At 58.1% G+C, this 14436-nt stretch overlaps 1 protein-coding gene across 36 annotated transcripts in view; it reads left to right on the forward strand.

The window, feature by feature from the left end:
* The window catches only part of OBSCN (obscurin, cytoskeletal calmodulin and titin-interacting RhoGEF), a 164997-nt gene that overhangs the window by 124433 nt on the left and 26128 nt on the right, over window positions 1–14436 (forward strand). For all 36 annotated transcript variants that reach the window (XM_078452398.2, XM_081790323.1, XM_081790320.1 and 33 more), the window contains 19 exons: window positions 4419–4497; window positions 4712–4836; window positions 4970–5167; window positions 5595–5627; window positions 5841–5939; window positions 6283–6501; window positions 6824–6896; window positions 7107–7174; window positions 7872–7991; window positions 8124–8263; window positions 8615–8815; window positions 8925–9007; window positions 9185–9358; window positions 9966–10122; window positions 10372–10488; window positions 10584–10748; window positions 11104–11262; window positions 11373–11550; window positions 11978–12091. In XM_078452398.2, the coding sequence (XP_078308524.2) occupies window positions 4419–4497; window positions 4712–4836; window positions 4970–5167; window positions 5595–5627; window positions 5841–5939; window positions 6283–6501; window positions 6824–6896; window positions 7107–7174; window positions 7872–7991; window positions 8124–8263; window positions 8615–8815; window positions 8925–9007; window positions 9185–9358; window positions 9966–10122; window positions 10372–10488; window positions 10584–10748; window positions 11104–11262; window positions 11373–11550; window positions 11978–12091 (2502 nt within the window). The remainder of the gene's footprint in view (window positions 1–4418; window positions 4498–4711; window positions 4837–4969; window positions 5168–5594; window positions 5628–5840; window positions 5940–6282; window positions 6502–6823; window positions 6897–7106; window positions 7175–7871; window positions 7992–8123; window positions 8264–8614; window positions 8816–8924; window positions 9008–9184; window positions 9359–9965; window positions 10123–10371; window positions 10489–10583; window positions 10749–11103; window positions 11263–11372; window positions 11551–11977; window positions 12092–14436) is intronic.

The following is a 14436-nucleotide window of genomic DNA, read 5'->3' on the forward strand; positions in this document are numbered from 1 at the left end:
GTAATGATGCATAGGGGCACTTGTACCCCAATGTTTATAGCAGCACTCTCAACAATAGCCAAATTATGGAAAGAGCCTAAATGTCCACCAACTGATGAATGGATAAAGAAATTGTGGTTTATATACACAATGGAGTACTACATGGCAATGAGAAAGAACGAAATATGGCCCTTTGTAGCAACGTGGATGGAACTGGAGAGTGTGATGCTAAGTGAAATAAGCCATACAGAGAAAGACAGATACCATATGTTTTCACTCTTATGTGGATCCTGAGAAACTTAACAGAAACCCATGGAGGAGGGGAAGGAAAAAAAAAAAAAGAGGTTAGAGTGGGAGAGAGAGCCAAAGCATAAGAGACTCTTAAAAACTGAGAACAAACTGAGGATTGATGGGGGGTGGGAGGGAGGGGAGGGTGGGTGATGGGTATTGAGGAGGGCACCTTTTGGGATGAGCACTGGGTGTTGTATGGAAACCAATTTGACAATAAATTTCATATATTGAAAAAAAAAGTTGAGATTAAAGCACAATGATACACCAGATGGACAGTGTTTCTCTGTGGGTGATACAGCCAAGCAGCTCCTATCTCCAAAGTGTAAGGTTGCTGGAGCAGGGTGCCTCAAGGCTAACAAAGCACCTTTTCTCTAGCTAACGTCGGGTGCTTCTACCCTGTAGTGGCTTTCCGCCTCTAACTGGTCTCGGACACTTTCATCCTGTTGAGGCGGCTTTCCATCCTAAGCCTTGTTAACTCATTAGTGCAAGCTCAGGGAATTATTATTTTTATTTTTTTAACATTTACTTATTTTTGAGAGACAGAGTGCAAGTGGGGGAGGGGCAGAGAGAGATTGAGAGACAGAGAGAGAGGGAGAGAGAATCTGAAGCAGGCTCCAGGCTCTGAGCTGTCAGTACAGAACCCAAGGTGGGGCTTAAACTCTAGAACTGCGAGATCATGACCTGAGCTGAAGTTGACGCCTAACTGAGTCACCCAGGTGCCCCCAAGCTAAGGGAATTCTTACGCTTATTTCCCACACCAGAGCATTTCTGTCATCCCAGAAAGAAACCCTGTGTCCATTCACTGTCAATCCCCACTCTGCCTTCCCTGGCCCCTGGAGACCACTAAGCTACTTTCTGTCTCTGTGGGTTTGCCTGTTCTGGACATTTCATATAAATGGAATCATATGATACGTGGCCTTTTGTGTCTGGTTCCTGTCACTGAACATGTCCCAGAGATCTATGTGTGTTGTAAAATACATCAGTACCTCATCTGTTTTTCAGGTTGAACAATACTCCCTTGTATGTGGACTGCTTATCCATTCATCAGGTGGTGTTTATCAATCACTTGTCTTGGGTCTTATAAGTAATGCTGTTGCACACATCTGTGTACAAGTAATTGTGTTTTGTGACATACGTGTTCAGTTCTCTTGGACACATACCTAGGAGTGGAATCACGTGGTCATATGGCAATTCTGTGGCTAACTCTTGGAGGAATGGCCATGCTCTACAGGGGCTGTGCCATTGTCAATTCCCACCAGCAATGGATGCAGGTTCGAATTCCCTACATCCTCATCAGTACTTGTTATTATTCACCTTTTTATTTATTAAAAAAATTTAATGTTTATTTATTTATGAGAGAGAGAGCGCGCGAGCAGGGGATGGGCAGAGGGAGGGAGACAGAGGATCCTGTACTGTCAGCACAGAGCCTGATGTGGGACTCAAACCCACAAACCTTAAGATCATGACCTGCGGCAAAGTTGGACACTCAACTGAGTGGCTCAGACTGAGCCACCCAGGGGTTTTTAGTAATTGCTGCCCTAAGCAGTGTGGTTTTGACCTGCATTTCCCTGGTGACTAATGATGTTGAGTATCTTTTCATGTATCTTTTATTGGATATTTGTGTATGTTTTTTGGGGGAAATGTCTACTCAGGTCTTTTCCCCATTTTCAGATTGGGTTTTGATTTTGAGTTGTAGGAGTTCTTTATATATTCTGCGTACTAGGCCATTATCAAATATATGATTTTTGAACATTTTTCCCCATTCTGAGGGTTTTCTTTCCACTTTCTTGATACACAAAATTTTCAATTTGATGAAGTCCACTACTTTTCCTTTGCTTGCTTGTACTTTTGTTGTGACATCTACAAGACCATCACCTAGTTTTTGCTATAAACATTTACAACCATGCTTTCCTCTAAGAGTTTTACAGGTTTAGCTCTGACATTTAGGTTTGCTTTTTGTATATGGTGAGAGGCTAAGGGCCCAAATTCATCCTTGTCTTGTGGAAATCCAATGTTCCAGCACTGTTTGTGGAAAAGACTATTTTCCTCCATAAGATGGTCCTGGAACTCTTGTCAAAATCTCATTTCCATGAAACAAGTGGGTTTATTTCTGGGCTCTTCATTCTGTCTCATTTATCCATGATCTGACCATCATGCCACCAGCATGCTGTCTTGATGGCTGTAGCTTCATTGTAAGTTTTGACATCTAGACATGTGGGTCCTCCAACTTTGCTCTCATTCAAGACTGTTTTGAGCCTCTGGGTCCTTTGCATTTCTACATGAGTTTTAGGATCAGTGTGTCTGCAGACCTTCTTGAGATCCTCCTCGGAGGTGGGGCCCAGGAACCTGGGCTTATTCCCTCCCTCTACTGAAAGGAAAGACTTCCTGAGCACCTGATCCACAGATTGTGAAAGTTTCCAGTCTGACTAGAAACACAGTATCCTCCGCACTGTGTCCATGGCCCCTTCAGAGGTCTCTTACCCCATGTGCACATGCCAGTCAGTGCTTTGCTGACCCTCCAGTGAGAGGGTCCCCACTCTGTGTGCAGCTCTCTCTTCTCTGGCTTCTGTCCTGTGGACTCCAGCAGCCTTCATCTTCCAGGATGCCAGCTCTGTCTCCTCAACTCAGGGTCTACCTGGCTCTGCCAACCTCAGTTTCCCCTCCTAGACCTGGGCACTGAAGGCAGGAAGCTGGGGTGATCACAGGGCTCACCATTATTTCCTATCTGTAAGGGATCAACAGGAAATTCTCTGACACCAGCTGGGGGTCCTACAATTCACTCAGCTCTGGCCCCATCTATGTGGAGATGGCATCAGACCCCACAGGCTCAGCCCCACAAGACCACCCCCACTTCAGACGCCAACCCCAAGTCCAGACATCACCTGTGCTCTGACCCACAGGCAACAGATCACAGGTTCCCACAGCCCCTCCTCGGGTCTGATGAATGTGCTGGAGGGACTCAGAGAGCTCAGGGAAATGTTTGACTTGCTAGATTAGTGGTTTATTACAAAAGGATATAACTCAGGGATAGCCCGTTAGAAGAGACGCCCAGATCAAGATGCTGGGGAAGGGATGGGAAGCTTCCATGCCTCTCCAGGCACGTCATTCTCCCCACGTCTCTACGTGCTCCCCAGCCTTCAATCCCCCCCCAACGCTGAGACTGTCCCTCTGAGTTTTCATGGGGGCTTCATTGCATAGACATGATCGATTAACCCATTGTCCATTGGTGATTGATTCCATCTCCCCTTCCCAGAGGTCAGGGGCAGGACTGAAGCCTCCAACTCTCTGGTCCCATGGTGGGGTCCACAGGCCACCAGCCGCCATCCCTAGGGGCTTTCTAAAGTCACCACAACAACATGAACTTGGGCTTGTTATGAACACCGTGACACCTTCATTGCTGTCTTCAGTTGGGAAACCCAAGGGCTTTAGGACCTCTAAGCCAGGAACAGTGACAAGGGCCGAGTCCGTATTTCTTATAAATCACACTATCACAGCCATTGTCCCACATATTCTGTATGGGGGAAGGGGAGGCTGTTGGGGCTACTGCAGCAGGGACCACAGAGCAGGTGGTAGAAACAACAGAAGTGTACTGCTCGTGGCTGCAGTCAAGCTCTTCCTCGCATGGGGTTGCTTCCTGTCAGGGCACTAATGCCATTGCCATGGTGGGGGCTCCGCTGTCAGGAGCTCCTGACTCCCTGACTACCTCCCAGAGCACCTGCTCTTGACACCAGCACACTGCAGGTTTCCACATTTGAGGTCAAGGGGACACGAACATCCTGCCTATAGCAGAGGGTGAGTCCAGACCCTGTTACTCCTTCACGGCTGGCTGTATATGTCACTCCTTGTTCCCTAGCGGGGAAGACTGGAGGATATAGCCTTGGCCGCTCTCTGCCAGTCACAAGGCCCAGCGTCACCCAGTATTGACAATTTGTTGGGACTTGCAGTTAGATACAGGCCTGGAAACATGGAGACAGCCTGGGGTGTGGAAGGGACACCGTCTACCATGTGCCCCATGGCCTCTCCCCCAGGAGTGTCAGTGGCTCCTAGGGATGGACTCGCACTGAGAGCCAGGTGGCTAGCCTCTGGTGGGGGGCCATGCCTGGGCAGGTGGGGCACAGAGCTCACTCCAGCCACTGTTCCTCTACCAGTGACCAGCACGGACTATGAAACTGCGGCCGATGCCACGGAGACCTCCTCCTACTTCAGCGCCCAAGGCTACCTGTCCAGGTAGAGGTCCATGTGGACGCAGGCAGCACCCAGCAGGCTGGTGGTGCAGGCCCAGGGTGGGGCGGCAGTGCTGGCCTAGGCAGACGGAACCTGAGTCCTGGAGCTCTCAGCCAGGCCCTGGCAGTGTTCTGCCAGCAAGCAGGGGTCTGCAGGAGCCATCCAGGCCTGACCCCTTGCTGGTCCACCTCATGCCCCTTCTCTGTTCTCCCACCAGCCGGGAGCAAGAGGGCACGGAGTCTACCTCAGAGGAGGGGCAGCTGCCCCAGGTGGTGGAGGAGATGAAGGACCTCCAGGTGGCCCCTGGCACGCGCCTGGCCAAGTTCCAGCTCAAAGTGAAAGGTGAGGAAGAGAGACAGATGGCCCGGAGCGCCATCTGGACAGTGGAGGCTGGGTGGGCATGGGGGCCAGGGGGTTCTGAGGGCAGGGCGTGCTGGCAGGGGGCTGTGTGCTGACCAGTCCCCTGTGGTCCCAGGCTACCCAGCACCACGGCTGTACTGGTTCAAAGACGGGCAGCCCCTGACGGCTTCTGCACACATCCGCATGGCTGACAGGAAGACGATTCACACCCTGGAGGTTGTATCTGTCACCAAGGAGGATGCCGGCCAGTACTCAGCTTACATTAGCAACGCCGTGGGTGCCGCCTACTCATCAGCCCGGCTGCTGGTCCGAGGTGGGTGCGGGGGACTGGGTGTCCCCACCTGGGCAGTGCAAGTGGCCTGGGTGGGGGCAGGCAGGCAGTGAAACAGACCCACAAGTGTGGGAGCACCAGGAGACTGCGGAGGAGGAGGTCAGGAGTCACTTTTGGAGGATGGGTATGAGCTCCTTTGTCCCAAGTTCTGAGCATCGCAAGGTGCTCCCAGGTCACGCCAGAGGGAGTGGCCGAGGGACCCAGCTCTGCCCAGGCTTCACTCGCCCTTGGGTGCCACCCCACGTGCTGGCTCCAGATCGACACCCACACTCTTGGGGCCGTGGAGGGGTGTGTGTATGAGAGTGGGTGGGACACCCCTACAGACTCCTACCCCCAGCAGGTGCACAGGCCCAGAGGAGGGAGGCCCCCTGGTGCTACAGGCCTGACTTCCATTTCTTGCCTCTTTCAGGCCCCAAAGATCCCGAAGAGAAGCCAGAATCAGGTGAGCCGACTCGGGTGGGCAGAGGTGGGTGGGTGGCTCAGCAAAGTGAGTGAGGGACACAGCGTCGCAGGTGGAGGAGGGTGCACTGTAGGCTGTGGAGACCCAACCTCCAGATGGGATGGGGCTGAGACCTGGGAGGGGGACCTTGGTGCCCCGAGGATGGGGAGCAGGGGTTCGACATGCATTCATCACCAATGCTTGCTGTTTCTCCAGATGTGTACCAGCAGCTGGTGCCGCCCCGATTCCTGGAAAGATTCACCTCCAAGAAAGTGAAGAAAGGCTCCAGCATCACCTTTTCAGTGAAGGTGGAAGGTGGGGCCCTCCTACTGTCCTGCCCCTTGACAAGGACAGCCAAACCCAGGATCAGAGCGGGCCCCGCCCCCTTCCTACCTAGGACTCTTCCCTCAGGATCAGAGCGGGGCTTGCCCTCTCCCCACCTAGGACTCCTCCCCCAGGTTCAGAGCGGGGCCCTTCCCTCTTCCCACCTGGGACTCCTTCCTCCCCCAGGCTGAGCGGGGCCCCTCCCTCTTCCCACCTGGGACTCCTCCCCCAGGATCAGAGAGGGCCCTACCCTCTTCCTACCTAGGACTCCCCCCAAGGCCCTTCAGTCTTCCCATCTCCCCAAGTCTCCCTCACTGTTACCTCCTGCCCACAGGGTGCCCGGCCCCAGCTGTGCACTGGCTGCGGGAGGAGGCTGAGCGAGGCGTGCTGTGGATTGGCCGTGACACGCCAGGCTACACGGTGGCCAGCTCTGCACAGCAGCACAGTCTGGTCCTGCTGGATGTGGGCAGACAGCACCAGGGCACATACACCTGCATCGCCAGCAACAGTGCTGGCCAGGCCCTCTGCTCCGCTAGCCTGCACATCTCTGGCCGTGAGTGGGCGTGGGTGACTGCGGGCAGCTGACCTTCACTGAGCCCCCGACCCAGAGCCCTCTCCTGTTGGCCCCCTGAACACAGAGCCCCATGGGCCAGCTCCCACCCCTGTCTTGTAGGCTCTGCATAGCTGGATGAGACCCTCCTAGAAACCCCCTGCCCCCCTGAGTGTTATTCTCCTGGGCCCCACTCCACCTTGGGGCTCCCAAGGGCGAGGGTCAAGGTTCCTGCTGGGGGGTAGACACCCTGGGTCGGGTCCCCGCCAGAATTGGCTCAGGGCTATGGGGCGTCATCCTGAGGCTCACCCTGTTCTCCTGACAGTGCCCAAGGAGGCAGGGGCAGCAGAGGAGCATGCTGGGGTGAAGGAGGCCCTCATCTCCACCTTCCTGCAGGGGTGAGTAGGGGAAGCAGGTCAGCAGCAGCAGGCCTGGGAGTGGGGCGTTGCTGCCCTTGGGAGGGAACCCCATCCAGACTGCAGCCCAGCCTTGCCCCTCAAGGACTCTGTGGCTTGGGCCAGGCCCTGTCCCTCTCTGTGCCTCAGTGTCCCCACTGTAACACCAGGGCTTCGGCTGAAGCATTCCCTCAGGATGCCCCTCCCCTTTAGGACCCAAGCCGTCTCCACGCAGATGTCAGAACCTGCAGGTTTCACTGATCTTGCTGGGCAGAGGAAAGGTATGGGCTGATTGGGAGCAGGGAGCAGGGTGGGGGTCAATGCACCCAGTGCAGGGGTGAGGCATGGAGGAGGCTGCTCCAGGCCCACAGCTGCTCCAGAAATACCTGCTTGTCCTCTCTGGGCCAGGGCTTCCTGCCCTCTCCTGGGCCAGATTCTGAATGCTAGTTGGTGTCAAGGCCATTTCTGACCCTTGCAGATCTGACCCTTGGCTCACAGCTCACGCCCAGCGGGCTGTGTGGATGCCTGGCCTGGACACAGGTGGCAGTGATGGCTAGGTGAAGGCAGTGCAGGAGGCAGGTGCTGGGCATGCCAGTATCCAGACCTGATCGGTCCTGGATTCTCCCCGGTCCCCAGCAGGGTCCTTCGGTTCATTTCCTGGCCACCTGCACAGGGCCTTCTGGCACCTTGGGGTATTTGTAACTTTTTAATGGAAAGCAGGGAGTCTGCACAGAAGTAGAGAAGGGAAGGCCATGTGCTCTGTGTGCTGGTTGCCCACCTTTGGGATCACTTCTCGGCTGACCCCCACTCCTCCAGGCAGCCCTCATTCACTCTTGACCCGACCCTGCAAAGCTTCCAGCAGTGATGGCCACAAGTCTGTGCATTCCTCTGCACTGCTGACACTTGAGCCCAGGTCCAGGCCTGGAGAGCACAGGTCTGCAGGGCCTGCAGCTAGCTGAGCCAGCTTCTGGTCCCCAGGAGAGCCGATGGCGGTGGAGGCCCATAGCCACTTGTCCTTGGCCGAGGTGGGCACAGAGGAGTTCCTGCAGAAGCTCACCTCCCAGATCACAGAGATAGTGTCGGCCAAGATCACGCAGGGTGAGGGCGCCGCTGGCTGTGGGGCAAGGGTAGGGGCAGTGACTGAATTCCCTTGTCCATGCACCCTGGGGACCCACGGGGAGGGGATATGGGCCAGGCCCTTCCTGGGCATCACATGCCCTATGCCCCCAGCCAAGCTGCAGGTGCCTGGAGGTGACAGCGATGAGGAATCTAAGACACCGTCTGCATCCCCCTGGCATGGCCGTTCCCGCCCCTCCTCCAGCGTCCAGGAGTCATCCTCGGAGTCGGAGGATGGGGACTCCCGTGGCGAGGTGCTCTGATGGGGCAGTGGGGGGCAGGCAGCGGGCAGGGCACCGGTGGGGGGAGGAGTGGGAGCATAATACTGCCACCTGGGATGGCCTGGACCCCTGGGCCCTCTGGGGTGGCCTCACTGCCACCCTGATGGGATTTCCATCAGCAGAGTTGGGTTGAGCTTGTCCTGGAACTTCTGGAACCTCAGGATGGCTTCTCCCCCAACGTGATGCCAGGCACTCCACAGCCTCAGGAGGCCCGGCTGGCTCCAGTCTGGGTTTTCCCTGCTCTGGGGTCTTTGTGGGGGCTGTGGGGGCCTTGGTAGGTCAGGCTGGCATCCCTCTGGTCTGACTCGGCATCATCCCCCCCAGATCTTCGACATCTATGTGGTCACGGCTGACTACCTGCCCCTGGGGGCCGAGCAGGATGCCATCTCACTGCGGGAGGGCCAGTATGTGGAAGTGCTGGACTCCGCCCACCCGCTGCGCTGGCTTGTGCGCACCAAGCCCACCAAGTCCAGCCCCTCACGGCAGGGCTGGGTGTCCCCTGCCTACCTGGACAGGCGGCTCAAGGTACCGGATGGCTGGGGTGGGGTCCTGGGATGGACCCCTGGGTCCTCCCACAGGGCAGGGCTGGGCCAGAGACTGGACCACCTGCCACCGTCCCCCATTTTCTCACCAGCTGTCACCCGAGTGGGGGCCCACCGAGGCCCCCGAGTTCCCGGGGGAGGCCGTGTCTGAGGATGAATACAAGACAAGGCTAAGGTGAGGGTCCGGCAGGCAGGGGCAGGAGCGGCTTTGTGGCCTCCAGGTAGCCTTGGGGGTGCTGCCCACATTGCCGGGCTTGTTCTGAAGGTGGATGGCGGTGGGCTGCATGGGAGGAGGAAGCTGCCTGCCCCCCTCAGGAGCTCCTGGGTCTCTCCTCACCCCATCCCCTCCCAGCTCCATCATCCAGGAGCTGCTGAGCTCTGAGCAGGCCTTTGTGGGCAAGCTGCAGTTCCTGCAAAGCCACCACATGCAGCACCTGGACCACTGCCCCCATGTACCTGCGGCTGTGGCCTCCCAGAAGGCTGTCATCTTTCGAAACGTGCAGGACATCAGCCATTTCCACAGCAGGTGGGTGGGTAGGCAGGCCCCACGGCTGCTCCGGAGCCCCCAGGTGTGCACACAGACACGTGCACATGGGCCAGCCATGCATGCACAAAGGTACAAGCACACGTGACAGTCACAAGTGCACAAAGACGAATGCATGCATATCAGTGATGCACCTGCACACATGCACACATGCTCACGCATGCCTGAGAGAACTTCACTGACTGGGTTTACCCACTGGCGCACCACACCCCTGTTTACAGGCACAGATGTCCCTAGGAACACAGGCATGTGTACCTGGCTCGCCCACAGAAGCGCCTGTAGTATCCTTGCCTGCTGCCAGCACCCATATGTGAGAACGCTCCAGAAACTTCTCCAAACACATGAGAGGCACGTCCCATGACATGCACTTCTGTGTACACAGATACAGGCGTGCATACCTGCATTCAGACGCACACTCTGACACGTGTGGGCATGCATGTGTACACGACACACACACGTCATGTGTGCAGATGTGGATGCCCTCACACACCGCACCTGCAGCCTCCCCAGCCCAGACCTGGGCAGCAGCCTGTTTCTCCCCCAGCCTGAGGGCTCGCCATCCCCCTGACCACTGTCCCCTGTTCTGCAGCTTCCAGAGGGAGCTGCAGCAGTGTGACACGGATGACGATGTGGCCATGTGCTTCATCAAGAACCAGGCGGCCTTTGAGAAGTACCTGGAGTTCCTGGTAGGCCGCGTACAAGCCGAGTCTGCGGTGGTCAGCACAGCAGTGCAGGAGTTCTACAAGGTGCCCCCCCAGCCCGTGCCTCATAGTTTTCTGAGAAAAGCAGGGTCCCTGAAGCTCTGGGCTCAGCTTCAGAGGGTGACACCGCAGGGGGCAGGAGGAGGGTGTGAGGCCCACCGGAGGGAGGAGCAGTGCATGTGTATGAGCATGTGCATGTACCCCACGCCCCAGCCCTTCAGCTTTCCGCCCTGGTAACACTGGCCATCGGGGGTGCACATGTGTGTCCCCAACCCCGTGCTGCGGTTCCCACAGAAATACACGGAAGACGTGCTGTCAGCCTTAGACCCCTCGCAGCCACCACTGCCGCCCCTGCAGCACTTCCTAGAACAGCCTGTGGAGCGGGTCCAGCAGTACCAGGCCCTGCTCAAGGTACAGGCCGCCGCGTGGCCACCCTCCCTGGCCTTGGTGGGCGGTCGGGCAGACGGGCAGGCGGTGGGGCTCGGGCCTGACGCCTTCTCCCCCAGGAGCTGATCCGCAACAAGGCGAGAAACAGGCAGAACTGCGCGCTGTTGGAGCAGGCGTATGCCGTGGTGTCGGCCCTGCCGCAGCGCGCTGAGAACCAACTGCACGTGTCGCTCATGGAGAACTACCCGGGCACCCTGCAGGCCCTGGGCGAGCCCATCCGCCAGGTGCTGGGCGCGGTGGAGGGCCTGGTGGGGCCACGTGGGTGGGGGGAATGGGGCATGGTGGAGGGCCTGGTGTGGGGCCATGTGGGTACGGGGTGTGGGGTGCTGTGGAGGGCCTGGGCAGAGCCATCGGGTGCGGGGTGTGGGGCATGGTGGAGGGCCTGACAGGGCCATGTGGGCGCCGGGTGCAGGGCAGGGTGGAGGGCTTGACGGGGCCACATGGGTGCGGGGTAGAGGACACGGTGGAGGGCCTGACGGAGCTATGTGGGTGCGGGGTGCTGGGTGCTGGGCATGGTGGAGGGCCTGGGCGGGGCCACGTGGGCGCCACGTACCGAGCTGAGAGCTGAATGCTCCCCAGGGCCACTTCATCGTGTGGGAGGGGGCACCGGGCGCACGGATGCCCTGGAAGGGCCACCATCGGCATGTCTTCCTGTTCCGCCACCACCTGGTGGTCTGCAAGCCGAGACGGGATTCCCGCACCGACACCTTCAGCTATGTCTTCCGGAACATGATGAAGGTTTGCGGGTGCCCATGGAGCCCGAGTGGGGCAGAGGGGGGTGCCGGCTGGGCAGGGGGTGTGGAGTCCTGCTTCCAGACGATCAGCCTGCATCCTGCCTCCCCCCACAGCTGAGCAGCATCGACCTGAATGACCAGGTGGAGGGTGACGACCGCGCCTTCGAGGTTTGGCACGAGCGAGAGGACTCTGTGCGCAAGTATCTGCTGCAGGCGCGGACGGTCATCACCAAGAATTCCTGGGTGAAGGAGATCTGCGGCATCCAGCAGCGCCTGGCCCTGCCCGTGTGGCGTGAGTGTCCTGGCCATGGCAGTGCTGCCAGATTGGGAGCCTGAGCCTGACCTGAGTACAGGAAGCCTCGGGGTTCACACAGCCCCCCACCCCAGCACAAGACAGGCACCCAGACTGTTAGGGACGTGAAGGACCTGGTAACCCCAGGTGGGCTTCCCCACCTAGGACAGGAGAGAGGATCCCCTTTCTCCACGGTTCTTTGTTACCCACCCAGCTTGCCTCACTCACCCTGCCTCCCATCAGACCCAGGTCCTGGATGGAAGGTCGCAGGGGGTGGTGTCCATAACAATCTCACTCTTTGACCTTGAGGCTTCTGGCTGTGCCAGGGACGCACCAAGGACTTGGGGGGGGGGCTATCCCACCCACCAAGAGCTCAAAGCCTGTGTGTGTTGTGTGTGTGTGTGTGTGTGTGCACTCGTGCACCTAGAACCCCCAGATTTCGAAGAGGAACTGGCAGACTGCACAGCCGAGCTGGGTGAGACTGTCAAGCTGGCCTGCCGTGTGACAGGCACACCCAAGCCCATCGTCAGCTGGTACAAAGGTAGGCCCCTGGGGCCCAAGGGATGTTGATCCTGCACCAGGAAGAGGCGCTGGGAGGGAATCCATCCCGGGCAGGGGCTGGGGAATGAGGGGCAGCCTGCTGGGGGGCTGGGCACAATCACCGCCAGCCTGGGTGGGTGCGTGGGTGGACGAGGTGGGACAGAGGCAGAGGGCGTGCACCCATGATCCCGACACAGTGATCCTACCCACCCCAAACTCACTCCTTAGCTCTCCGAGGGCTCACACCCTGTCCCAGGCGCCAGGCCCTGCCAAGGGGTGCTGGTCGTCTAGGGGAGGAGACAGATGGCAAACCAGGAGACAAACATGTGGCATGAAGGCAACACGGCCAGCTAGAGAAATAAGGCAGAGGGGGCAGCTGGCAGGCCTCCCTGGTGAACATTCAGGAGCTCTGGGTGGGCAACCAGGAGGCCAGGAGCAGGGAGAGGGCACTGAGGCTGGCTCTGTGGTCAGGGTCCCCAGGAATAACCCCACTTCTGGCATCAGCTGCACTTTGGGGGTCTCTGGGAGCACCTCCACTTCTGACACTGGCTGTATTCTGGGGGTCCATGGGACCACCCCCACTTCTGACACCAGATGCAGCTTGGGGGTCCCATGACCACTCCCACTTCTGGCACAAGCTGTAGTCTGGGGTCTCTGGAACCACCCCCACTCTGGCATCAGCTGCAGCTTGGGGGTCCCCGGGGACCACCCCCACTTCTGGCATCAGCTTCACTTTGGGGGTCCCCATGACCACCCCCACTTCTGACACTGGCTGTATTCTGGGGGTCCCCAGGGACCACCCCCACTTCTGGCATCAGCTGCACATTGGGGGTCCCCATGACCATCCCCACTTCTGACACCGGCTGTATTCTGGGGGTCCCCGGGACCAGCCCCACTTCTGGCATCGAATTCACTTTGGGGGGGTCACGACCAGCTTTGGATTCAATGAATCACCTGAAGGACTCACAGAACTCAGCAGAACATTCCGCTCAGGGTGTGCTTTATTGCAGGAAAGGGAAAAGCAACATGGGGAAGGGTTCCAGGGTCCCCCCACCCAGTGGTCATGCAGATTGCATGTTGCTCCCACATGCATGCGTGGCAGCACTCAGTCTGGCCCTTTGGGGACATCCCTCTGAGCCTTGTGGCTTGTGGCCTTGTGTCCAGGGCCTCTGTTCGGGGTCACTCATGCAGGCACAGGTGTCCTGTCACGGCCCCTGCAGAGGTCAAGCTAATGACATGTGACCTTAAGCCCCAGCCCTAAACCACAGTGTAGTACAGCCATCTGACATGGTCCAAGGCCCCCAGGTAAACTGAGACACTCTCACTGTGGGTCACTTGGGCTGGCAGGCAGGTCTCCAAGTCCTCAGTTCAGTCTGAATAACCAAGTCCAGTCCCAGTTTTGGGGAGCTGTCCCAGGGGCAGGCCCTCGGGTTGAGCAGCCAGGGGCACTGGTTTGTCCTTCATGGCTGAGGATGGGGCTAGAGCGAATACTGGTGGTGTTGCTGGGACACAAGAGGGGCCTTCCCCGTGTCCTGCAGTCAGAGCCACAGGCTGAAGCTGGGGGACACAGGGACTGGTTCCCGTCAGCAGTTTGGGAGAGCGGCCCCAGGGTCGTCTTCTGGAGGGAGGCCCCACAGCCACCTCGTCCTGGGGTCTGAGGAGGTTCATCCCCAGCTGCCTCCCCTGCACAGAACCTGGGAGGGTACCTGTCCATCCCGCTGTCCCCTCATGGCCAGACCTTTGACCTGTGAGGACGGGTTCATACCCTCCATCCTGGGAGGGACAGAGTGGTTCATACAGTTTCCTGGAAGCAAGAACGAACCCCTGGGGCCACCTGTTTTGGCCAGGCTGCCTCCAAGAGGGTGTGCTGGCCGGGGCCCACATCCAAGGGGAAAGGGGGACGTGCCACCCAGGAGTGGACAGTGAGTGCTCTGGAGGGGATAACTTGGCTGGGGATAGCTGTGTCCAATGACCAGACTGCCTCCCCAAGGGGTGGATGGAGGAGGTGGGGGCAGCCAGATGGTCAGCCTGTGTTGACACATGCTGTCACAATACACGCAGCGCACACAGTCATGTGGTAGGGACAGAGCTTCTGTGACCCAAAGCAGCGTCATGGCAGGAAACCCCACCGGTAGCTGACGGAGACACTGATTTGCCAGGATGGGGAGTCCGCCCCCAGCCTGGCATCTGAGCGGTGTCCCATGCAAGAACTTTACCTCGTTCACCGCCCCAAGGAGGGGTCTTCAACTGACTGGTCTGTAGCCTCTCAGGCTGTGTCTTTTGCAACAGCTCAAGGCTGGTGGGCACATAGCAGCCTTCACTGGGAAGAGCATCGCCAGTGGAGCC

Source organism: Panthera onca, chromosome A1, assembly GCF_046562875.1.
Source record: "Panthera onca isolate mPanOnc1 chromosome A1, mPanOnc1 haplotype 2, whole genome shotgun sequence".
Taxonomy (NCBI): domain Eukaryota; kingdom Metazoa; phylum Chordata; class Mammalia; order Carnivora; family Felidae; genus Panthera; species Panthera onca.